Source organism: Labeo rohita, chromosome 24 (assembly GCF_022985175.1).
Source record: "Labeo rohita strain BAU-BD-2019 chromosome 24, IGBB_LRoh.1.0, whole genome shotgun sequence".
Taxonomy (NCBI): domain Eukaryota; kingdom Metazoa; phylum Chordata; class Actinopteri; order Cypriniformes; family Cyprinidae; genus Labeo; species Labeo rohita.
In genome coordinates, this window is record NC_066892.1 from 28,890,837 (window position 1) to 28,916,941 (window position 26,105).

The 26,105-nt window shown below is 33.4% G+C and overlaps 1 protein-coding gene across 4 annotated transcripts in view; it reads right to left on the reverse strand.

Moving 5' to 3' along the window:
- Positions 1-26,105, reverse strand: part of LOC127155691 (piezo-type mechanosensitive ion channel component 2) — a 154,343-nt gene that overhangs the window by 125,756 nt on the left and 2,482 nt on the right. For all 4 annotated transcript variants that reach the window (XM_051098089.1, XM_051098088.1, XM_051098087.1 and 1 more), the window contains exon 2: positions 2,516-2,611. In XM_051098089.1, the coding sequence (XP_050954046.1) occupies positions 2,516-2,611 (96 nt within the window). The remainder of the gene's footprint in view (positions 1-2,515; positions 2,612-26,105) is intronic.

Sequence of the window (26,105 nt, forward strand, 5' to 3'; positions counted from 1 at the left end):
CTTTAGTCTAAAAGTCACCTCATTCCTCATCAGCCCAGGTGATATAGCTGTGATACGAGAGGTATATTTGGCTGCGGTTATAGTGTAGTTGACCGCCTGAAGGCTCATATGGTGAATCTGATGAGGTAACAGCTGAACTTGTGAACCGATGACACACTGAGGAATGCTGGGAAAACACAAGAGCTCATTCCTCCCACACTCTCCCCGCAGTGAAGCTGACACCGCCAGTAGCCGAGGAACTCCAGCAAACGCCTGATAAAACCAATTCATCAGCCGTCTAGACGCTCAGAACTACATTTAACAGCCCCGTCCAGCGCAGCGCCTCTTATACACATCAAAACACACTGAACTAGCAGCTGAAGAAGCAACACAGATGTTTCAGAATAAAAAGCAATGACACACACCTTAATAACAGCATGTGGGGCTCAAATCATATGGGATTCATTCGAGTGCTGCACAATCACTTCCTCTCAAACACACCGTATAGTACTCAGGAGGTTCAGTCTGAAGACTTAAAGCTGTAATTAATCACAGTGAGCTGCTTAATCACTCAGATTTGTCTGATATATTTACAGCGGTGATGTAAAATGTTGCGTTGACTGTTGCTTAGAAAGTTTGGCAAGTATTGTAGTGTGTCATTTATGAAGTATTACAACTCTGTCCAGTTGTAGCTTAATGTGCAAAGCAGCAATCCTGCGTGTGTCCAATGACTTACACATTTAAATAAAAATAAATGTAAATCATTTCACTCTGTTTGTCATCTAAAATGCAATCACATTGACATTTTTTTGTACAAAGTCAAATGTTGTACAAATTTCAAAATATCAAATCTTAATGCAAAAGAATTTTAAACATAAGTTAGTAATTTTATTTGTAAATGTTTGCTTAGCCAATTTCAATCTACCGATTCATGACCATTATAATTTAATAAATGATATACAGTAAAATAAATAATACAAAAATTAGTTGTTGTTGAAAAACAATCAATTTTCAATTGTTGTAAATACAGTTTCACTTTTTTTGTCCATGCACCTGTTCTTCAACCCTGTTTTTCACTTTAAACAAACATGTTTTAAAAGAGTAATGTCATGGGTTATTAATATGCATTTTATCAACAATGTATTTTCTTATTAAAATGTCCTGAGTGTTGATGATATCAAAACTCATTACGTTATCTTTTGTAATTTCATAAAAATATAACTGCATAAATAAATTAGTGCCATTTTAGTATCATTGCTATATGTTATCATTGCATTTTGTTGCTCTCTGACCTGGAATCACAGACGGTGACGTCAGTGGCGCGCATATTGCGGTGTGCAATACGTCGTGCTTTGTTTATATTAAGTATTAATGTTATTAGTATTTCACCTACGGTCGTCTCTTAGTTTCTAAAGATGAGCTCCCAGGAGAGACACGGAGCGGCATCATCTTCCACCTCAGCTTGTCCCTCAGGGCAGCTTGAAGTAAGTTCGTGTTGCTAAAGTAACGTTAATCAATAACATCGATAAAAGTTTTATTCATGTACAGTGTGCAACAGTTCTGATAGTTTCTATAAACAAAGCACGACGTATTGCACACCGCAACAACTTTCCAATATGTGCGCCACTGACGTCACCGTCCGTGCTTCCAGGTCCGAGAGCAACTGTCCATCAAAAGCTCATTAGCCAATCAGAGTAGATCGCTGTTAAGCCCGCCCCCACGAGAGGTTTGTGCCAAAACAGCAAACGAAAATTTGCGAAGCGTAAGCGAAAGCTGTGGCAACGCATTCAGAATCCATGATTCGCGAAAACGATTCTTTGAAAATCATTAACAAAGAATGAAGCATATTTGAAGAGCATGTTAATTTCGTGCGACTGAGTTCATTTTTTCATTTTCATTGTGTTTTTCTTCTTTTGCAGTGGCATATTTTTGATCATTTCTTGGAAAGTTACGTTCAGTTTTATAAAGTTACGTTCATTCTTATTGGCACAAAAATAATCCCATATATTTGAAGAGTTCATTTGCAATAACAAATAAATTAATTTTAAATAATCATTTAGTTTTTTCAGAAAAAAACTTACATTGTGGATTCCAATTAATCTCAATCAAACTACAGTTGGGTTATTTTGATTAAGTAAAATAACTTAAAATACAGCGAACAAACACAATAAAACACAATAAAAAAATGATAACATAATAAAAAACATAATAAAAAAAAAACACTGAATATCTACAGTATCCTGCAATATCTACGACAGTTAAAATCTTGTTTCTTGGTCCTGAGTTGGGAAAATATTCTGTGAAAGTGTAAAAGCAACCACTTCAATAAAACTATTAAAAGAAAATTATTTCTTTAAAAGTGTGTTTGAGAAAGCTGTTTGGATTACTTTTGCAAATCCAGTTAAGACCGTCAGCGGAGCAGAAATCACACATTCATAAGCTCGTAAAAAGACGGAAAGCAAGTCATTACACGGGAAACACTGAGCTCTCGCTGGAATTCGGAGCATCAAAGTGCTGAAGGATCTCGGAGACTCACCCTGCATTGTTGTCTTTGTCGGCTCTGCAAAGAGTGGGATGAGTAAGAGGTAGATGAGGTAGACGAAGGACAGCCAGTTGTACCGGAACAAACATGCTGTGAAAAAAAGAAGAACACAAGAAAATGATGAGCGTGTTTGTCTTCTGTCTGCAGACTGTGATAACAGCACATAAATCAGACGCTTGTTGGAGTGCACTCTTTAATTAGAGAGAACGCTCTTCATTCATTAAAGGACTGTGATACGATGCATGCGGCGCTCGTCTAAACGGCCGCAGGGCTCCGCTGTATGAGTCAACGTGAATGCTGTGATACACAGACGCTGCTTTACACATTCCAGCAGATCGACTTCCTCACGACTGAACCGGAGCCTGGATCACCTTACCCTCACCGTCTACGCCAAAACTTGCCCAGATCACATTCAGATAATCTCTGTCAGGCACTTATCGCAGTCACCCGTCAATCAATTAACTCTACAAACAGACCTGGAGACCTCCATTCTGCAGGCAGAAGCCTTCAAAAATTCACATTTTACCAGTTGACTCCAATGAACTGAACTGTCTGCTTCAAGTAAGTGAAACAAAGGAATGCAATGTAAAAGTATTTGCAATCAAAAAAAAAATTTTTTTCAAAGCTGGCTGTCTGATATTTTAATATTTTGTGGTATAAACATCCAAATTATTATTATTATTATTATTATTATTATTTTGTTGACTACAGCTGATGGAGAAAATTAAATAAATAAAAATAAAATATATAAATGATATACTTACTAAAATAAAATAATATTATGATATATTTTAAATAAATATATACAAATAAATTAAATAACATTGAAGACACAAATGCCTTCAAAATACAAAATATGATATTTTACCATTTGAGTTCAATTAAATGAACTGTCTGCTTCAAGTAAGGAATGAAATGTAGAAGTATTTGTAGGTATAGCTTACAAAAAAGCTAGTCATCTGATATTTTGATATCTAATATCAGATCGGTGAAATTTATATTTGTATTTTTATAAAATAAAATAAAATAAAATAAAATAATAAAGTAGGACCCACTTTTAAAGTATTTCTTTCTTTCTTTCTTTCTTTAAATAAATAAATAAAATACTTACTAAAATACTATAATATTATGATATATTATAAATAAATATATACAAACAAATTAAATAAAATTAAAGACACAAACACCTTTAAAACTTTTCTTTTCTTTTCTTTTACCAAAAAAAAAAACAACAACAACAAAAAAAAAAACACTAAATGAAGTCATTGCACATAAAAAAGTAGGACCCACTTTTAAAGCATTTTATTTATTTATTTAAAAAAAATAATAATAATGATATACTTACTAAAATACTATAATATTATGATATATTATAAATAAATATATACAAATAAATTAAATAAAATTAAAGACACAAATGCCTTCAGAATACAGTAAAATAAAGGAATGAAATGTTAAAGTATTTGAAAAAAAAAAAATGCAGTGAAATTTATTCATTTTTGTGTGGTATAAACATCCAAATGGCTTTTAATAATAATAATAATAATAATAATAATAATAACAATAATAATAACAATAATAATAATAATAATAATAATAATAATAATATGATATATTATAAATAAGTATATATAAATAAATTAAATAAAAACTACAAATTTTGTCCAAAAAAGTGCTTTTAAATACTTTTAAAGTATACTTACATCTTGCATTTATTATAGTTATTATTATTTATTTATTTATTTTTAAGTTTGTATAAGTTAAAAATACAATTTAAAATTAAAAAACATTTTAAAAGCAGTTCTGGAGAATGAAAGGATGGAAGGAAAAACAATATTCATTAATATGTTCTAAATAAGCAAAACAAACCCAACTTTTCTTAATAAAGTCTCTGACACTTTATAATAATCCACTGAAAGACAGCAAGTGAGAAATGTTTAGATCTGCTGAACAAGACAAGGCTCTTTCAGCTCTTCTTTACCAGGTGAATGTTGACTGACGTCTCACACGCTTGTGTTCCTGAGGCTCAGGTCATGGTGAAGTGAGAAGATTCAACATCACATTTCTGGGAAATGTTCAGTCATTTGCTGAAAGAGCCAAATATATGCTTGCTCTATTAATTGTGTGGAGCTGCCCTGATAGAAACACTAAATTAGTCTTAATGAAATCAAGCGTATCGCTTTCATCAGCGTCACTCAGGCTATTAAAACGCCAGCAAACCACGCAGGAACTGAAGCAGCGCTGGACTCCGTCTGACCAGATTTAACATGAGATTTCCATGTTTGTGCATCATTTCTTTGGTCTCTTTGAAGCTGTCGTGTTCCTCCAAAACATCAGCCTTGTCTTCCTCAACAAATTGTGCAGCTCTAATGCAAAATGAGCTAAGGAAGCTCTATTTGCTTTGGTTTGTCTCATTTGAAGCCACATCCTGGCTTTTCCAAATCGGGAAATTAGACATGTTTTAACTGTACAGGGCAACCTCTTCTCCATTCCCTCATGGACCAAACCTGACCGCAAGAAAAACGCCGTCTCCAGCAACAGAAACCAAAGGGACTTGACACTTCCTTGAGAGGGAACGATCGTTTCAAGACTCCATGAGAGAAGGATTTGATTTTCATGAGCATAATGGTTTTCATCGACTACAAATGACTCGACTAACCTCATAAAAAAAATAAGAAATAAAAAATAATACAAGAAATCATAGGTTGCATGAAAAAATAAAGCCTTTTTAGAACCATTGTATGCCTTGCGATATTGCTTTTGTAATAATTAAGCTTATTTTCCTGAACAAATATACTGTATGTATGAAAGAAATAAATACATTTATTCATCAAGGATGTATTAAATTGATCAAAAGTCACAGTAAAGACATTTAAAACATTTCTATCTCAAATAAATGCTGTTCTTTTGAACTTTCTATTCATATGTGAATCATAAAAAATAAAATGTATGACAGGTTCTACAGAAATATTGTGCAGCACAACTGTTTTCAACATTGCTAATAATCAGAAATGTTTGTTGAGCAGCAAATCAGCATATTAGAATGATTTCTGAAGGATCATGTGACACTGAACACTGGAGTAATGATGCTGAAAATTGATGTGATTTGATCACAGAAATAAATTATATTTTAACAGATATTCACATAGAAGCTGCTATTTTAAATAGTAATTATATTTTACAATTTTTATTAAAAAACAAAAATTAAAATGGCCTTTAAATTGTAGTGCATATTCATGATATTTTGGAGGAAAATATTCTTAATTATTACAATAATTTGATAATACAAAAAAAAAAAAGGATATAGAGTTTTTACCAGATTAATCTGAGCATGTAAATGTAAGCTTATTGTTAGTTTTGCCCATTTTTCTCATTTGTCAGCTGCAAGAAATGTACTACAACTACAATAAATAAATACAATCCAAACATTAAATATTGCAATTATGTATAAATATAAATTAATTATTTAAAAAAAAATATGATATGTTAAAATATTATGCAAAAACAATATCATATTGTTTTGAATTGCTATTAAAATGTTGGTTTGGGTGAAAAAAAAAAAAAAAAAAAACCTTTAGGGATATTAGTTATTTTAACCTGACACTCCTAAAGTGATTTTTTTTTTTTTTTTTTAAATTTGAAATCTATTTACAGAACTCAGAAAATCTGTACAGACAAATGCTTGTAATCAAGTACTGTTTTTTCTCTCCATATGAGTTTGTGTGTTGGCTCGTGAATGTTCACAGCTAATCCACACCATATTACTCTTGCTCTCAAATGAGAAAAAAAAAACTGTGTGAAACTCTTGAATTAACACGGTTTCATTTTGTGGTAAAACATCTGTTAGCGCATGCGTTTCCACAAAAACTGTTTTCAACATTGTTAATAATCATAAATGTTTCTTGAGCAGCAAATCAGCATATTAGAATGATTTCTGAAGGATCATGGAGTAATGATGCTAAACAAAAAAAACACGGTTTGATTGCAGAAATAAATTATACTTTAACAGATAATCATATAGAAGCTGCGACTTTAAATAGTAATAATATTTTACATTTTTTACAGTTTTTACTGTATTTTTAATCAAATAAATGCAGCCTTGGTGAGCAAAAAAGTCTTCTTTCAAAACCATTAAAAAGATCTTCAAATGGCCTTGAAATGGCAGTGCATATTTATGATATTTTAGGGTAAAATATTCTTAATCATGAAAATAAGCTGATAATGCTTTAAAAAAACAGAACCATCTACATGCACAAATATGTCTTACACATTTCCCTTGAAAAACACATCATGCATCTGTTTTCAGAAACGAGAGCCAGCAGTTTTGGCCGCGGCCGGTTTCGCTGTTTTTAAAGCTGGTCTGTTGGTGGCTCTGCTAACATCCTCTCGACATGTTTTTTGTGGTCGAGGGTGGGGGATTTTCAGCACAAATATTGTGACAGTTTTAGATTTCGAGACGGCGTCCAAAAGAGCGGTCGTCGCCTTATTGTTTGATTCTGGTGATTTAGACTGGGATTATTCAGCGAGTCTCAGTTTGTGGCATTAGTGGGATTAGCTGTCCATTAACACCTCCCACACGCCGACTTCAGACCGAGAGGTGCGGGAGCCTTAATCATCCGGGTCTTTGGGACACACACTTTGGGAGTGTTTAGAACGAAAGCGATGGGCGGGCGGCCATCACAAACACACGGCCCCCAAATGAAGTAAGGTTTATTTTCTTTACCGCGCTGAAAAAACGGCCACTCATTAGCCGTGTATACAGAGCGCAGCTTTAAGACGGAGCGCCGCAGTCGTATGTGAGGTAAGGCGTATTTTGGGCCCTCGTTTGAGGTTAAGCAGCGTTAGCATCTCACAAGAGCATTCTGGGATTGAACAATGCTATGAATAGGACTGTTGTTGGAAAACAGTGGCTGAGATTATAATTGTTTCTGACAGATGTTTGAACTTTGCTGTTGAGTGTTGAGTGTAACATTTTTATCTGCTGCAGCCATTATTTTATCTGGCTCTTCTAAACCACATGATATTATTTGAGAATAAATGAAAACAAATGGAAACAATGGTGACAAAATGCAATAACAGAGAAAAGACGAATGACTGTTTTGTGAACGATAACATCACTAGCACTCATCACAGTATTGGTATGTTAAAGTGATGCATAATAAAAAAGGCAAATTGTTAGTTTTGTACATTTCTCAGTTGCAAAAAAGTTAAATATCTAAAATAAAATATTTAATAATATTTAAAAAATATGAAATATTATGCAAAAACTATATATAACTAAACAATACTGAGGAAAAACAGTTATGTATCTGTAAATAATATTGACTATATATAAAAAACCAATATACCAGATATCAAATAAATAAATAAATAAATAAAAACTGGACAACTTTAAAGGAGATTTTCTCAATATTTAGATTTTTTTTTTTTTTTTTTTTTTTTGCACCCTTAGATTACAGATTTTCAAATAGTCATATCTTGGCCAAATCCTAACAAACCACACATCAATTAGCTCATTTATTCAGCTTTCAGATCATGCATAAATCACAAAAAAAAAAAAAAAAAACCTTATGACTGGTTTTGTGGTCCAGGGTCACAAATATGCAATACAATTTAAATTAAAAATGCATTAAATATAAATTAATCATTAAAAAATTAAATTACATTTTTTTTGCAAAAATATTATGCAAAAGTAATAAAATATTGTTTTAATTGGTTTAGGAAAAAAAATGCTATTAAATATCAGAGATATTTAAAAAAACTAACTTATAACTAATTTAATTAATAAATTAATAAATCAGAAAAGCTTCAGAAATACTAAATGTTAAAACCCCATAAAAGAACTGCCATTAAATATCAGAGATATAAAAACCTAATTTATAACTAATTTATCAGATAAAACCCCATAAAAGAACTGGAATAATAAGCTTCATGCATATTAAATGTAAGCTTATTGTTAATTTTGCCCATTTTTTTGTAATACAACTAAAATAAATAAATAAAATCCAACTCTTAAATGTTAAAATTAAATATAAATGAATAATTACAAATTTGAATGATTTGTTAAAATATTATGCAAAAACAATAAAATATTTTTTTGATTTGCTATTAAAATTTTGGTTAGGGAAAAAAAAACAAAAATACAAAAAAACAAAAAACCTGCCATTAAATATCAGAGATATCAAAACCTTATTTATAACTCATTTAATTAATAAATCAATTAATTTAAAAAAATCATCAGATATACCAAATGTTAAAATGTAATCTTATTGTTAGTTTGCCAATTTGTGAGCTGCAAAAAAGTAATACAACTACAATAAATAAATAAACAAATAAACAAATACATAAATCCAAACATGGAAAGTTAAAATTAAATATAAATGAATAATTACAAATGTTAACGATGTGTTAAAACATTATGCAAAAACAATATAATATTGTTTTGATTTGCTATTAAAAAAAAAAAAAAGACAGGTTTTAGGTACATTTAATCATTTTAACCTGACACTCCTAAAGTGATTTTTTTTTTCCTTTTTTTTAAATCCAACATTTCTTAGCAAATCAAAACTGTGACTGCAGTTGAAATGTTTTTACAGAACTTTAAATAAACTTGGAAAATCTGTTCAAACGAATGCTTGTAATCAAGTACTATTGTTTCTCTCCATCTGAGTTTGTGTGTTGGTTTAACAAACTGCCCAGATTATTAAGTTCCATTCATTTCATTTTTCTACACTAAATTCTGTTTGAAAGGTCTTCAAGGAAATATCACATATGACTGAAAACAAAGAGAGGAGATAATCTCTGTTAAATACGAGCGTGACCCGGATGAAAACGAGCCACATCTGTGATTAATGCTTCAAATGCACAATTGAAAATACATTTAGAAAGTCAGATGTAGTTAAATGCGGTGTGGAGTCCAGCGGCTGGTGGAGCCCTTCGGTCGACGTGAGTCAGAGCGGCGGCGCTCATGTGGGCTCCTGTGCTAAAACAATGTTTGAGAAAATCTGTGCGCTCTCTGGCAGCGGGACAGACCGCTAAGACCTTTGATTTAATGAGTCACTCAGCCAAGCTTAAAGCCAGAAATGAAAATATCCCAAACAGCAGACAAACCACTAACCATCTGATAATGGGGTCCAGCCTGACGCACATCTTCAGATGTTTAGCTCGGTCAGCTTGTGGACGAAGCAAATATAACGAGATACGCAAGTGCAAACTGTGAGGACAGATCGGGTCAAGAGTGACAATTATTGCTTGCTTTTTATGTGCATTAAAAGTTGTATAAAATGGGATTAGAACCCATGAATCACAACATTACAAACTTTGATTAAAAAAAAAAAAAAAATTCAACAATTCAGAAAAACACTCTGAATGACTTAATCATATTAAAAATGGTCCAGAAATCTAAAATTATTGATTTAAAATCACAAATGTCATTGTAATGATAAAAAAAAAAAAAACTGTTAAAATGCTACAATAAAAAACAATAGTTTGCAGTAAGTTCCCTTAATATATACAGAGAATAACTGTAATAGATCTAATGAGACATTTCATGTAATTTTGCAGTAAAATACTGTTAAAAAGAAACTTTATGGAAGTGAAAAAGAACAAGTCATCTTATAATTTACAGTGAAAACCAAATTCTGGACATTCCCAGAATTCCCTGCACTTCTAATGTTTTCTTTTCTTTTCTTTTCTTTTCTTTTCTTTTCTTTTCTTTTCTTTTCTTTTCTTTCTCTATTTAATTTTATTTGTAATTTAATTTTATTAAATTAAATTAAATTAAATTTAATTTAATTTTTTAATTAATTATTTTATTTTATTTTACTTTATTACATTTATTTTTTGTAAATTACAGTTTGTTTGTTTTTTACTGTAAAATCAACAGTGTTTTATTTAAAATTATATAATTATTTTGGCAACCACAGCTGAAAACAACATATTTTTACAATTTTATTTTATTTTATTTTATTTTAAAATTGATTATTTATTTTATTTTATTTTATTTTATTACATTTATTTTTTTGTAAATTAATTTTTTTTTCTGTAAAATCTACAAATTGTTTTGTAAATTTTGTACTTTTTTTTGCTGTCATTTTACATATTTATTGTGGCAACCACAGCTGAAAACAACAGTTTTTTTTTTTTTTTTTTTTTTTTTTTTATATTTATTTATTTATTTTATTTTATTTTATTTGTTTTATTTATTTATTTATTTTTGTTTGTTTTTTTGATGTACTGCAGTTTTTAACTGTAAAATGTACAGATTGTTTTGTAAATCTTTTCACATTTTTGCTGTCATTTTACATAATTATTCTGGCAACCACAGCTGAAAATTATTTTTTTTGTTTGTTTGTTTGTTTTATTTTTAATTATCTTTTTTTTCTCTCTCTCAGTGTAGAAACAATATATTTTGCATTTATTTCAAAATGTATATTATGCATAGAAACATTAAAGTAATGGAGCTAAAGCAGTTTGCAGCTGGTGATTCTCTGATTGGTGGAGATTTCTCAGCTGAATCATGGGTAATGTAGTCTTTCACCAGAAATTCCACTGTTGAACATGATTATTAAAAAAACAAAAGTTGAAGCAATGCCGACTGATGGCCTTAACAGAAGTATATACCATCAATTAGCAACCTCAGAGCTCACAGTAAATCTGTCTACAACGCTTTATAAGTGATCGTTAAAAATCAATTCCCCTAACTGAGATTTTCGACTCCTGTGTACTATTAGTGAACACATGACTGAACGCTGAGATCGACTAACCAGAATCAAGAATTAAGCTGTGTAAACAAAAAAAAAGTTTTATAACTGTTGTTATAATTATTCATGAAAACAAATAGTGAATTACACAGCGTAAGGCATTATGGATATCTTTATAACGCACAAAGGCGTTTAGAAAGCATTTACAGGTTTGATGTAAATTGATAGCCTGTATTTACTGAGCAGGACGTGGCGTTCTGATGTGAAACGTGGTGAATGAAAATATGAATACATGCTGGGATCTGGCATAAGCGTTTTATTTGGTTAGCTGTTGGAATTAAATGTCCCAGCATTCCTGGCAAGGACTTTTACACCCAACCTAAATAACACCCATGTTGACATTGAAATAATACCAAAGTTCACAGAAACACACTCAAAAATACCCCAAATACCAAATTTTATATTAGAACTAAACATTAATGTCGGGCATAAATGTGTCAGTTCATTGATGCTGGGGAATTTATGAGCGTTTGAGAGGAAACAAACCACAGGCGGGAACAGAGAGGAGCGTCTGCATCGAAACCATGTTCCCTCGCTCACACACACACACACACACTCACACACACACACACAACACTACACACACACACACACACACACACACACACACACACACGCTTCCTTGACTCCTTTTACACCAGTAACTGGATCTGTTATTTCTTCAGCTCTGTTTACACTTGGACTGAAAGACTTTCAGATGTCTGCCGTTCACTCATCAGCAGCTAAGCCTCGTGAATCACACAGAAAAACTCAAAATGCCTCAGTCTGGGCCTTCGCTGAGAGCTGAGTGTCTGTTTCAGCCAGGGGTATTAGAGGTATTAGACAAAAAAAAAGGTTACTTGAAATAAATTAAGGGCTGGAATAAACTAAAATATAATAAGTGTTCCAGCTCTTCACCAAAACAAAATTTCTTATTTTAATTTAGTTTAACTTGATGTAAAATAAAATAAAATAAAATAAAAACTGCACTGTTAAATGATGTGATTTATAAGTCATGGAAACAGATGCTAACCAAGTAACAAGTTTTTTTATTTTAATTTTAGCTAATGTTGTAATTTTGTAGTGTTTTTTTGTTTGTTTTTTACCACTTTATTTGCTGCCTTACTTTTTTTAAGTATAATCTGCTGTACAAACAATTTCAATTATATATTCATTACAAAATTACATTAAACTGACTTAAAAAATGGGGTTAAATCTTACTTTAAAAAATAAAGCTGAAATCTGTTTAATTATTTTGATGAGTTACAGTAATGGAAAAAAACTGGTACATTACTTACACATGGCGAAAACAGTAATAGATCTAATGGGACATTTAATGTAATTTTACAGTAAAATACTGTTAAATGTACAGTATTCAGACATAAAAAAAGAACAAGTTGTCATATAATTTGCAATGTTGTTTATTAAATTCCATATTAAATGGACTTTTCCAGAAAAGGCTGTTATATTTACATGTTTTCATTTTTATTTTATTTTATTTTATTTTATTTTTTTATTTATCTTTTGACATATTTAAACTGTAATAATTACATGTTGTTCTGCAAAGCTGCTCATATCTTTATTTTTTACAGAATCATTTTAGTAAACCACAGCTGCTATTTTTCTTTTTTTTTTTTTTATTTACTTGGTATTTGTCAGTTTCAGCAAACCAAAACAATTAAATAATTAAAAGTGAAAATGACTTTACATTTATTAGCTCCATTTGGATGCCATTAAAAAGAGTTCATTAACATTTCTACCTCTCTAAAGTTGAAATTCGTTTAATTATTTTAATAAATTACAGCAATGGCAAAATGGTACATTACTTATATATGGTGAAAACAATAAAAGATCTAAAGGGATATGTATTATGTAATTTATGTATGTAATATGTAATTTTACAGTAAATTGCTATTAAATGTAAAGTATTTGGACATTAAAAAAATAATAAATCTTATGTATTTATTTATTTATTTTTAATAATATAATATATTTAATCAATAAATCAATAATATTTGTTTCAATGTCTGTCCAAAGATATATGAACACTTGCCTAAACCTGAATGAGATTCTCCTTCTGAAGCAGTTCAGTTTTTTTTTTTTTTTGTCTATATAATGTGTTAATAATGTGTCAACACTTTGAAAAAATGTCAAATAAAAGCTCTACATAAGATGTTTTAGTAACAGTAAATAAAACAGGCCTATGCAGTTTTAATGTCCATCATCAGAGGTTATGTTAAATCAGCATAATTCTAATATGTTTATGCCATTGGCACGTCTACAGCCTATTAAACGCTTTATGAGGTTCTCTGCGTTTGAGTAATCTGGATTTAATATTTAACCAACACTGGCTCAAGAACCAGCGGTTCAATCTCCATTGATGGTTTTGGGTTTTGATTGATCATGGTGTGATGGATAACCTTCATCTGAAATATAAAACAAACTCTCTTTGCTATGCTGCCACAAATAACAGATCTGTCAGCGTGATTTCTGTCGTCAGGCGCTCGCTGGAAGGAAAGCGGCTGGCGATGAGGACGGATCTCGCTCGTAATGTCATATCACGAGTCGCCCGAACAGCCTGAGTCATCGCATTTAGAAGAAACCATAACCAGAGCAAGAGTAGACCAGAAACTCTGGGAGATTTTTTAAGTTTTAGAAATTTTGTTGTGTGTTATTTCTTTATTTACTTATTTAAATTTCACTGCTTTGTGTTAAACTAAATTAAAATGACAAATGCTTCCATGACAAGGCATATTTTATTGATATCAGTTTCAATTTTAGTTAACTATAATAACCCTAGTTTACATATTTTACCAAAAATGTTGATTATAAATGATCTTTTGTGTCGTAAATCCCTCAGCGTTTATGCAAAGATAATAAAACTGCACCAGAAAAAAAGGTGTTGTAGCGAAAGCTTTCATTTATCGAGCGTTTGGTCTGAAGTATCTTGTCATTGCACACATGAGCAGTGAAGGTTTCAGCGTGTTTGTTTTGTCTGCAACCAGAGCTTTCACGCTTCATTCAGAGCGGCCCGCGCCGCACCAGAGCTCAATTGTTAACCTTCAGCGTCCGCTCGTCACTTCACACCACCCACAAACACAGCAGGTACGCAGCTGTCCGGACCCAGCTGACAGAGGATGACGTGACGCTGGGATACACACGTACGGGTACAACACCAAACCAGCATCTCATGCATCTACACACGCTCATGCAGCATTACTGTTTAGAGGTTTATGTGTTAAGGTCACAGATAAGATGTTCACGCAATTTCCATTTTGAAATATTTTGTCATATTTCAGGTTAATATGCACAAACCAATCAAAGCACGTTCCTGTTTGCTAAACCAGTTGCTGCCTTAAATGTGTAAGTATAATCAAACTGGCTGTACAAGTCATTTCAATTTAAATGATATTAAACTCACTTTAAAAATCAAGCTTGTTTTGAGTTGTGCAACTTCAAATACGCAGCTGAATTGGTTACACTATTTTGATAACTTAAAGTAATGGAAAACATATGTTGTCGTGATTTATTGATCATAAAATGTTTTATAGACACAGCAACAGCGACTCAACCAGTGGTGTCAGTTTGGGGCGGGGCCTTCTGTGTTTCTGACCAATAGCAGATTGGGGGAGTGGTTTTAAAAACCTGTTTCAAAACAGTCGTTATCTTGTATAAATCACATAAATTTTACAAATCAGGTTTTGTAAACTTAAACTTCTAAACTATAAAGTTAAACTAAAAGCTTGTTCAACTTAATATATTATGTTGATTAAACATGCGCGTAAGGTTGTACAACTAGTAAACTCAAAAATGTCCTGAAGCGGGTTTGCCTTACACTTTTACAGTGTACTTCACCTTCAAAAAGTCCTGCCGAGCAACAAATTAGTAAAAAAAAATAAATCAATAAAATAAATATGTTAATTGCTGTGGGCTACACAAATTGACATGTTATTACAATAAATTGTGTTATACATTAGTGGTTGAATGATATGTGTTTTTCAGGGCCGATGTTGATTATTATAGATCAAATAGATCAAGTAGACTTATAACCGATATTTTGAACCCATATATACACTGCCGGTCAAACGTTTGGGATCAGTAAGATTTTTAATGTATTTTAAATACATTTCTAATGCTCATCAAGGCTGTGTTTGTTTGATCAAAAATACAGAAAATATGCTATATTGTGAAACATTATTACGATGTAAAACAACGCCGTTTTATTTTAAGTGATAGCATAGATTTATATTGTTTGGAAAGATTTAGATTTTGAATAAATACAGTTCTTTTTAACTTGTTATTCAACAAATCCTGAAAAAAAGAATTCAGGTTCTAAAAAACTATTTCTAACATTGATAATTCTAATGATAAATCAGCATATTAGAATGATTTCTGTAGGATCATGTGACACTGAAGACTGGAGTAACAGCTGATGAAATTCAGCTTTGCATCACATGAATAAATTATATTTTAAAGTATATTAAAATAAAAAGCATTATTTTATATTGTAATAACATTTAGCAATATTACTGTTTTTTCTGTATTTTTGAACAAATAAATGCAGCCTTGATGAGCATAAGAGACTTCTTTAAAAACATTACAAATCTTACAGATCCTAAACTTTTGAGCAGTAGTGTGTGTCTTGTGTAAAAATTAAAATTAATGTCAAAATTAAGATTAAGAAGTGCTCTGACAAAATGGTTTAAAATGATTTTAATCGGCCAATCGGATAACCATATAAGTGCTCAATTACAGAAAAGTGATCGGATGACTCCTATTATATATTGGTGAAAAGGACTTTAATGAATGAATATTTACATAGGAATATACTGTAATATACTGTATGACATATATTGCCCTGTATCAATATATGTGATGAGTGATATTGCTATATGTGACCCTGGACCACAAAACAAGTCATAAAGTATAATTTTTTGAAAACGAAATTTGAAAGCTGAATAAATAATCTTTCCTTTGCTAGGGTAGGACAATATTTGGCCAAGATACAACTATTTAAAAATCAGTAATTTCAGGGTGCAAAAAAAAAAAAATAATAAAAAAATTAAATAAAATATTGAGAAAATCACCTTTAAAGTTGTCCAAATGAAGTTCTTAACAATGTATATTACTAATCAAAAAATAAGTTTTGATATATTTACGGTAGGAAATTTACAAAATATCTTCAAGGAACATGACCTTTACTTAATATGCTAATGTTTTTCTTTTATGCCAAAAATTCGATAATTTTGACTCGTACAATATATTTTTGGCTATTGCTACAAATATACCTGTGCAACATAACCCAGGACCGCGCTGAAGCCATCTACCGTGGATTCAATAAATTTCCTCCACAAAAACATGTAGCCTAATCTTGGTGAGTAAAGGTTTTTCAAATTATAACTAAATATTAATTGAGTCTTAAATGCATAATGTAGACAGAGTATATAGGCTAATGTCGGCATTATCCTTTGATTAAATTTCAGCTGCTATTCACCGTCGCGTTGAGGCCGGATTGTGGAGAGAAGCAGCGAAGCAAATCCCGCGGAGCCTTTATCTTAATTTCGTTATTGCCAAATACCCATCTTCATTTAGAATTTATCTTAATTTAATTTGTTAAGAAAGACTCATTTTTATTGGCGCGTTGGCCTAGTGCAGGGGTCCTGGAGAGCCGCAGCCCTGCATAGTTTTGCTTCAACCCTAATCAAACGCACCTGAACAAACTAATCAAGGTCTGAAGGGTTACTAGAAAACAACAGGCAGGTGAGTTTTAATTAGGGTTGGAGCTGAACTCTGCAGGGCTGCGGCTCTCCAGGACCGGAGTTCGCCACCCCTGGCCTAGTGTATGCCTAGGCCTATTTAGAGTGCTGAGATGTTACGATGTTACAGAGGACTTATTTTATTTCTTTGTTCCAACTTCTAAGTGGCCTATAGCCTAAGTTCGTCATGAGTAAATTATGTTAAAACATGTATAAATGACTCATTCTTGACAAAAGGCAAAAGAGCTGTGTGCTTGCGCACATTTGAGTCATGTCGGGCTGTAAACGGGTTCGGGCTTTTAAAAAGCTGTCAATCAAAATGTACTTGTTGGGCTCGGGCCGAATTCTGTCTGGCCTAACTTTTAAGGCCCGATTACAGCTCTACTCCAGGGTCACATAGGTTGCCTGTAAGGCAATATAGAATTTTCAAATACTTTATATAGTTTATAACATATATAAAGTCCTCTAGTAAAATTAGTTTTAAATGTAGATATGTTAATAATGTCATTTTTTTTTTTTTTTTTTTACGGTGTTCATATTTTAATTGAATTGTTCTAATTTCTAATAGGTTTCATATATGTTTTATATATAAATAAAATTAATCCATGTACATATGTGACCCTGAACCATAAAACCAGTCGTAAGTAGCACAGGTATATTTGTAGCAATAGCCATTTTCTTAATATTTTACATTTTTTGCATCCTCAGACTCCAGATTTTCAAATAGTTGTATCTCGACCAAATATTGTTCTGTTCTAACAAACCACACATCAGTGAATTGATGATGTATAAATCTCAAATTTGTAAACAACTGACCCTTATGGCTGGTTTTGTGATCCAGGGTCACACATATCATATCAGTGTATGAGTAAATGTGATACAGCCTTGTCTGAGTGTAAACGGCACTGAAGGTTCATGTTTTTACTTCTGGAACAGTTGAGACATCAAAGAGTAGAGATTAGAGGCAAAAAAGAAATCCAACTAGGGAAGGTTTTACTAGTATAGTCGAAACCTTCGCAATACGTAAGACTTTCAGATGTTCAGTGCCAGAGAACAGAAAGGACGCTTGCGTGATCTTGGCTGGAGTAACAACGCAGTGCTCTTTATTCTTTATGAACAGCAGCTCTGAGGTGTGATGTACAGCGGGACGCTGCTGGCGGCTTGGCTTTAATTGCCGGGGTGAGAAACGCTCTGAATTTAGTTCTTGCTTGGCCAGCGTTGCACAAAAGCTCCTTTCAGGTAGTCGAATGTATTTCAGAGGGTGAGCTGTCAGATTACAGACAGGAAACGTTTAAGATAAAACTCCATGAATAGTCCTACTATGAAGCACGAGAAGAAAAAGCAACACCCAGAAGGAACACATGGCCGATCAAAACGTATTAAATATAAAATTGGCTTCGGACCATTTCAAACCACCCTGTACATGACGACTCTCTCTGGAAATGAAATACGGCATCATATATATGATTAAACGCACGGATCCAGTCTTGATACGCGAGCTATATCATGCATCGTCGTGACAAACGGCCCAAACGGAACATAAGATCGCGTCTGTTCGCTACAGGCTTTGAGTTGAAATCTCCACCGTCTCCTTCAAACTCCAAGACATCATTAACATTTACAGTTGTGCTGTCTGGACTAGCTCATGCAGAACTAAGACTTCTCCTCAATAGAAGATGAAGTGGCGTGCCAACTCCGCTACAAACGCAGCTAATTTTCTGCGGGAGAAATCCCACGATCGTGGATGTTTCATGACTTCTTGAGTTCCTGTAATCCTGAGAGCTTTTGTCTGCTGTCTAGGGTGGCACCCTGCCTGGATTCAGACACAAAAGAGCAAGGAGACGCAGGACAAAACGCCGCTCAGAGTCTGACTAAGCCGTGGCTAAATGGAGCATGACTCGAAACGCTCCCTTTGCAGTCGTCAATGAATGTAACTCCTGACTGTAGGAGAGGTGTTGAAGATGCAATTAAGGCGCAGTCGCATTTATCGCCGTCTGCCAAATTTTCATGGCGAAATCCAGTGATTTCAATAGAAATCCATCTGATTTTCCAAGACTGTTCAAGTTGGTCTTGTAAATTCACTGAGCTGAACAAATGAAAGCTGTTTGATCTGAAAGCAATTTCTACACAATTGACAATAGATAATGTGGAATTAAGACTCATTCACACCAAGAATGATAACTATAACAATAACATATAAAACTATAACAATAACTGTAACTATATTAGTGTCCACAGCAATGGACAATAACATTTTGTTTATTAAGAGCACGCTGCTTTTGTTGACTGCCACTTTAAATGCTCAAGTTTATTAAAGTGGATTCTGACTGGCTGTCAATGTTCTATTGTTCATCATAAATAAATAAACAAACAAACAAATGAATAAACTAACAGACAAACAAATACATAAATAAATAAAAATTATTTACATGAAATAAAACAGAAATGAAATAAAATAAAGAAAAAAATTAAATAACAAAATTAAATAAACTTTACCTAAAGCCTTTACATATAATGCATTATAAAAGTATTTTAATGCATGATTTTTGCCCTGTAATGCACATTATAATGCACTGTATGATCTCATAATGCATTAAAACACATTACAAACAAACCTTCAAATAATATAATGCATTTTAACTTTGGTTACAATTATTTATTAAAACGTAATATGCATTAAAACATACATCTAAATACCTTTATATGCATTATACATAGGGTTTTAAGTACCAAAACATTTTATATTCATTTTAATACAGCTTAACTTGCGCTAAAATAACTAAAACTGAAACTAAAATAAACATTAATAAAAACTTTAAAGACATATGTATAAAAAAACTACTAAAATGACAAAAAAAACACCACAAAATTACTTACATTTCACTAAAATTAGAATAAAAACTGAAAATATAAACACAAAAACTGATCAAAATTGTAATAAAATATAACAGTGTCTCAGTTAGGGCTGTCAAATGATTAATCGCATACAAAATAAAAGATTGAGTTTGCCTAATAAGTGTGCGTGTAATTATTATGTATATATAAATACACACAAATATATATATATTTATATATATTTAAAAGAAAACTTTTATTTTGTATGCAATTAATCGTTTGACAGCCCTAGTTTCAATTACACTAAAATAACACTGATTTCAACAATATTGTTACTGAACTATTAAAACTTGATTGTCATCATTATCTTTATAGTTATTGTTCATGGTGTGAATGGCCTTTTTCTCAACAAAACAAAAACTGATGTTTGTGACCCATTTTACTATATTTCTGAGTGAAACACTAGACATTTCACTTTAAAAGTGTCATGAAACGTGCAAGAAGCAATGTACAAATGTCAACACAAGCATGTTTTGCCTACAGTAGGTTGCATATTATATTGACATTCAACAAAAAAATGGAGTGGGACTTGATTTCGTCCTTTGGAAATGATTGAATTGTAAAAAGAAATGGACATTACATTCCACAATATGTGTCTGCTTAAAATCAGTAGCTATTTGGCTACTGACTGACACTATCTGTATGGGAAAGTAAACAGGCTCAATTTCAACTTCAGATTTGGACTTTAAAAACATGTTGTTTCATTTGAGCTTGGTATTCCTTTACCAAACAAATCATGTTTGCTTTCAAACAACAGTAAAGGCTTCAGACATCCTAAAGTTACAGCCAAAACTAGCTAAAGGGCACCGGGTTAAATGTGTCTACTAGTCCTCTGTGACTTCATAGTGGGCCATTTAGAGGAATAAGGAGCCGTAATGAGAGCGTGACTGTGTACAGCGTGTCTTTAATGTTTCAAACGACATTAAAAGTCTTTAGACTCTGCAAAGCCACAACTGAAGCGGCTGTCTGACAAAACACTACGTGTGGTTTAACCAGCTCCAAACTCCAGTTTAAACACAAACACAAATAAAACCCAGAGACGTGGACTTCTTAAGTAGATTTACAGTGTCCCGAAACATATGCAGGTACGCGAACGTAAACGTTCCTACCTACGCGAGGTCAAACTCATAAATTGTTATCTTCAGTCGTGTCAGATCGCAATTAATACTTCTACATCACGCAAAGTTTGCATACAGGTAGACAATGTTTCTGACATAAGAAAGGATGAAGAGAGCAAATATTTGATGCTGGATGTTTTAGTGGTATCTTTGTGTATCGCATGTTTACTTCCTGTATACATGCAAACAAAATATTTCTCCAAGAGAGCTATAAAATATTTAGATGTACTGAAATCTACGTTCACCTTAGTCACGTCCCACTCAAGTGCTGTGCTACTGCGGAGGTCCAGCGTTTACAGAAATCACTCCGACTTGTGTTTATAATGCTTAAGTTATTGACTTCATACTGATAACATTTAAAAATCATTCATTTGTTTAAAAGAGGAAGTCAAAGCTTTATTTGGATTTGAATTGATTACTTACATGAACCTCTCATCCTTGAGAATGAAAGAAAGACTTTCTAGCTCTTTCCAAAAATCCAAAAGTTAGTGAGCTGCCACACTGTCTGCTGCCTTCAGTTTAAACTTGAAAATGAATGTAAACAACCCTATGAAATCAGTTTTGTTTTCTCCTGATTCTGACATTGTGTTAAGATTTAAAACAAGTTTACCATCAGAAAGTTGACTAATTTAATGAATTAATAATACTTAAAGGGGTCGTCGGATGCCCATTTTCCACAAGTTGATATGATTCTTTAGGGTCTTAATGAAAAGTCTATAATATACTTGGGTTAAAAATTCTCAATGGTAGTATAAAACAAGTCATTTCCTTTTGCCAGCAGCCTTTTGGCCTCTAGATGTGTTCAGGCCAGGTCTTTTATCGAACGTGTGAAGTTTGGGGCAGATCGGACATTGTATGACTGAGCTACAACACCTCCTGTTCCCACAGTGAAACTTTGTCAAACTTTGTCAGGCCGCCACGGACACGTCCTCCAATGAAAACTCGAGATCTTCACAATTTAACATCGCAAAGACCTTTAGATTAGATTGACCAAATATAATGTTGATGTCATTAAATCTCTATGAGGAGTTCAGTGTATGTAGAGTGTAAAACATGCCACTTCCTGTTGCCAGCTGGTGGCGCTATGACTCTAACTGAATATGGTCATGGGCATGTGTTCAGGACTGGACTCATATCAAACATGAATTATAACAACTTCCTCTTTCATGGTGAAACATCGAAGTTTATCAGGCTGCCACGGACACGCCCTTCAACGAAAACTCAAGATCTTTGCAGTTCAGCATCAAAAAGGGCTTTAGACTATGCTGACCAAATTTGGTGTTTAAATCTCTAGGTGTTTGTTTAAATACAATGCCTGAAATGAAAAAAATGGCACAAAATTTGCAGAGAAAATTAAAAATAACAGACTTCCTGTTGGCTTTGCACTTTACACTGAGAGACTTTTTTGTAGGTATTGGTGTGTTACATGTGTCTACCGAATTTTGTACATGTATGTGAAGCACAGCTCGAGGGGCACTTTGTTGAAATTTTATAGGTGACGCTACTGAGTCATTTTGCCACACCCACTTCTGAAACCCGTATCAGATGTACATCTTCACCACTTCTGGTGTGTGTGCAAAGCTTCATGGGTTTTCGAGCATGTTTAGGTCCTCAAAAATGCAATTTATTTTGGAGAAGAAGAAGAAGAATCTGAGCAGTTTCAATAGTGTCCTCGCACCACCAGTGCTCGGGCCCTAATTAGTACTTTGAGAAGTACATTTTGGTATACAATAGTAACATATTTCTACCATCATTTCTTCAAGTTTACCCAAACGTTTATGTTGTCAGTTTGTGGTAAAGATCTGTGAGTTTCAGTGTGTTGGACAGTAGTTTTACTTCTCTAGTTTAAACACTGTAAAGCTGCTGAAATGAGTCTCAGAGCAGCTCTGGAGATGAAGTTTACATGTGCATGTCCTCATTTATTGCATATAGTGTGTGTAACAGATTAAACTACACCATTCATTCACACAAAGACATGAATAATGCTCATTTTTATATTCATTTCATCATTTTAGGATTATTGGTGCTCCCCTGCCCACCCTTGTAGAACTGTATACATCCAGAGTAAGGAATAGGGCTCAGAAAATCACTCTGGATCCCCTACATCCCTGTCATCCCCTTTTCAAATTTTTGCCATCTGGTCGGCGCTACAGAGCCACACATACCAGGACGGCCAGACACAAGAACAGTTTCTTCCCTCATTCATAAGCAATATACCTTATGAACAGTTAAATGTTCCAGAAAATTTAAACGAAGTGCCCCTCGAGCTGTGTTTCACATACATGTACAAAATTCAGTAGACACATGCAACACACCAATACCTACAAAAAAGTTCCCTAGTATGAAGTCCAAAATCCAGCAGGAAGGCTGTTATTTTGAATTTTCTCTGAATGCTTTGTGCCATTTTTGCCATTTTAGGCGTTGTATTTAAACAAACTCCTCCTAGAGATTTAAACAGATCAACACCAAATTCGATAAGTGTAATTTAAAGCCCTTTGTGAGATTAAATTACATTCAATTGCAAAGATTTTGAGTTTTCGTTGAAGGGCGTGTCCGTGGCAGCCTGACAAACTTTGATGTTTCACCATGAAACAGGAAGTTGTTATAATTCAGGCATACAATGTCCGATCTGCACCAAAATGCACATGTTTGATAAGAGTCCAGTCCTGAACACATGCACATGACCATATTCAGTTATAGTCATAACGCCACCTGCTGGCAACAGGAAGTGACGTGTTTTACGCTAAAAAGAACTCCTCCTAGAGATTTACTATCAACAACATTGTATTTGGTCAGTCTACTCTAAAGGTCTTTGTGACGTTAAATTGCGAAGATCTTGAGTTTTCGTTAAGGGGCGTGTCTGTGGCCCCCTAACGAAGTTCAATGTTTTATCATGGAAAAAGTAGTTGTAGCTCAGCCATACAATGTCCGATCTGCCCCAAACTTCACACGTTCGATAAGAGTCCTGGCCTAAACATATCTAAATGCCAATATTCCATTATAATCATAGCGCCACCTGCTGACAACAGGAAATTACTTGTTTTGCACTAATTTAAACATGCAATGTCCGACCTGCACCAAACTTCACATTTAGCAAGCGTCCTGGCCTGAAGAATTCTAACGGCCAATATTCAGATATAACCATAGCGCCACCTGTTGGTGACAGGATATGTCATACTCTATACTAACTCAAACATACCATGTTCAATACCACGTGCCAAACTTTCTATGTTTGATCAAAGTCCTAAAAATGTCCAGAGTTTATCATCGCCCGGCCCTACTCAGCCAGGACTTCTAGACTGCCTACAAGTCTTGGTTCTGGCTTTGTTTATCCTATAGTTTTCATACTTGCTGAAGGTAATAAAATCATTTTGACCAATAGCATGCAGGAATTATGCATAACTGACCAATCATGGCGTGCAAGAAGGCGTGATTTACAGAGAACAGTCAAAGCAATGCCAATATGCATACATCTAATGTATGATGACTGAAGAGTGACTGTCAGCAGGAAAACAAAGCCACATTGTATTTGACAGTATAAGCGCAATAAGACATGAAAGAAAACTCTATATCAGACGTTTAAACTAATATGGCTTTAAAATGCATAATTTCAGCACAACAGACATGATAATCAAATCCAAAACAGATGTTTTTTTTTTTAGCAGTTATGAGTTAGGAGCAGCACCTAATTTGCATTTAAAGAGACACGCACGAAAACAGCCTGTTTCTGCTTCCACTCAAAATAGGCATTTTTAAAATGATATAATAAAAGATCTGTGGGGTATTTTGAGCTGAAACTTCACAGACACATTCTGGGCATAATAGATCTCCTTTATATATTTTTAATTCTTTTTACTCAAGAGCCATGTTTTTAAAACGGTGAATGAATGCAGTAATCACAAATATCCAGCTTGTGCATGTTGACAAAGAAAAACGATGGAAAATTAGTTAAGTGGATTGCAAAAATGCATTTTGTATCATGAAACATCACAAATGACTGAAGTGAAACACTCTTTAATCGGCAGCAGCTCTCAACTGATTCCAGTAAAGTTTTGTTAGCATGTCGCTAAGCTTAAAACACAATACTATTAAAAAAAAAAAAAAAAACATGCATGCACAACTATTAGGTAAAACACTTCATATAAACTAAATGCTACCTTGATGAGCTTCAGATGAGCTAAATGTTAGCATGTCGCTAAGCTAACAATGTGACACTCAAAGCACTTGGCATACACAAATATTGGGTGAAATACATCATTTAAATCAAATTGAATCATTTATTGATCCTTTTTTTCAGATATTAGAGTGGAAACCTGAATCTGAAACCTTAAGCTGGTTGGATGGTTCTAACTGGTCTTCCAGTCTGGTTCTTGCTGGTTTAACAGGCTGGTTTTAGAGGAGTTTTGACCATTTCGACCAGCTTAGTCCAGTTTAAACCAGCTAAGACCAGCCGAACAGCACAGGCTGGTTTTAGCTGTTTCTTAATCAGCATTTTTCTCTACTCATGCAAGCTTGTTGCAATGCATCGTGAGATCACTGTGAGTGTGAAGTGATGCAATTTGAGCAATCTCAGAAAGCAATGTCATTTTGTGGCCAACTGTTTTGCGTAGTGAACACACATACTGTATATTCCTGACTTGGTAAGTAGCATTGAAACAGCTCTGTTTTATGTAGGCTGACTGTTCTCTCTCTGATCTTGTTTCAGTTGGGCGTTTTATCACAAATAAACAGCCTTTGGTGTTACTGAAGAATGGGGCGTACCAGCGGCCTGTGGGAAAGCAGAGTTCTCGATTGTTAGCGATCTGCGGCGGGAGCCTTAAGAAGTTCAAGCCCTTCACTATCTGTGAAAACACTGTGCGTGAGTCATGTGAGGCAGATGTTCGACAGACAATCAACGCTATCAGCACACGGAGGAGCAGAAGAAGGCGTTTCGCTCAAAAACAGACAATTAAGAGTGTAAATATAAAGAATTCTGTGTCTGATCTCGGTGAGAGGGGAAAACCAAAGCGGAGAGGGAGAGACAGGAAGAGTTGCTCAGCGCTGATAGACAGAAGCTCTGTTGTCTGTCCCTCTG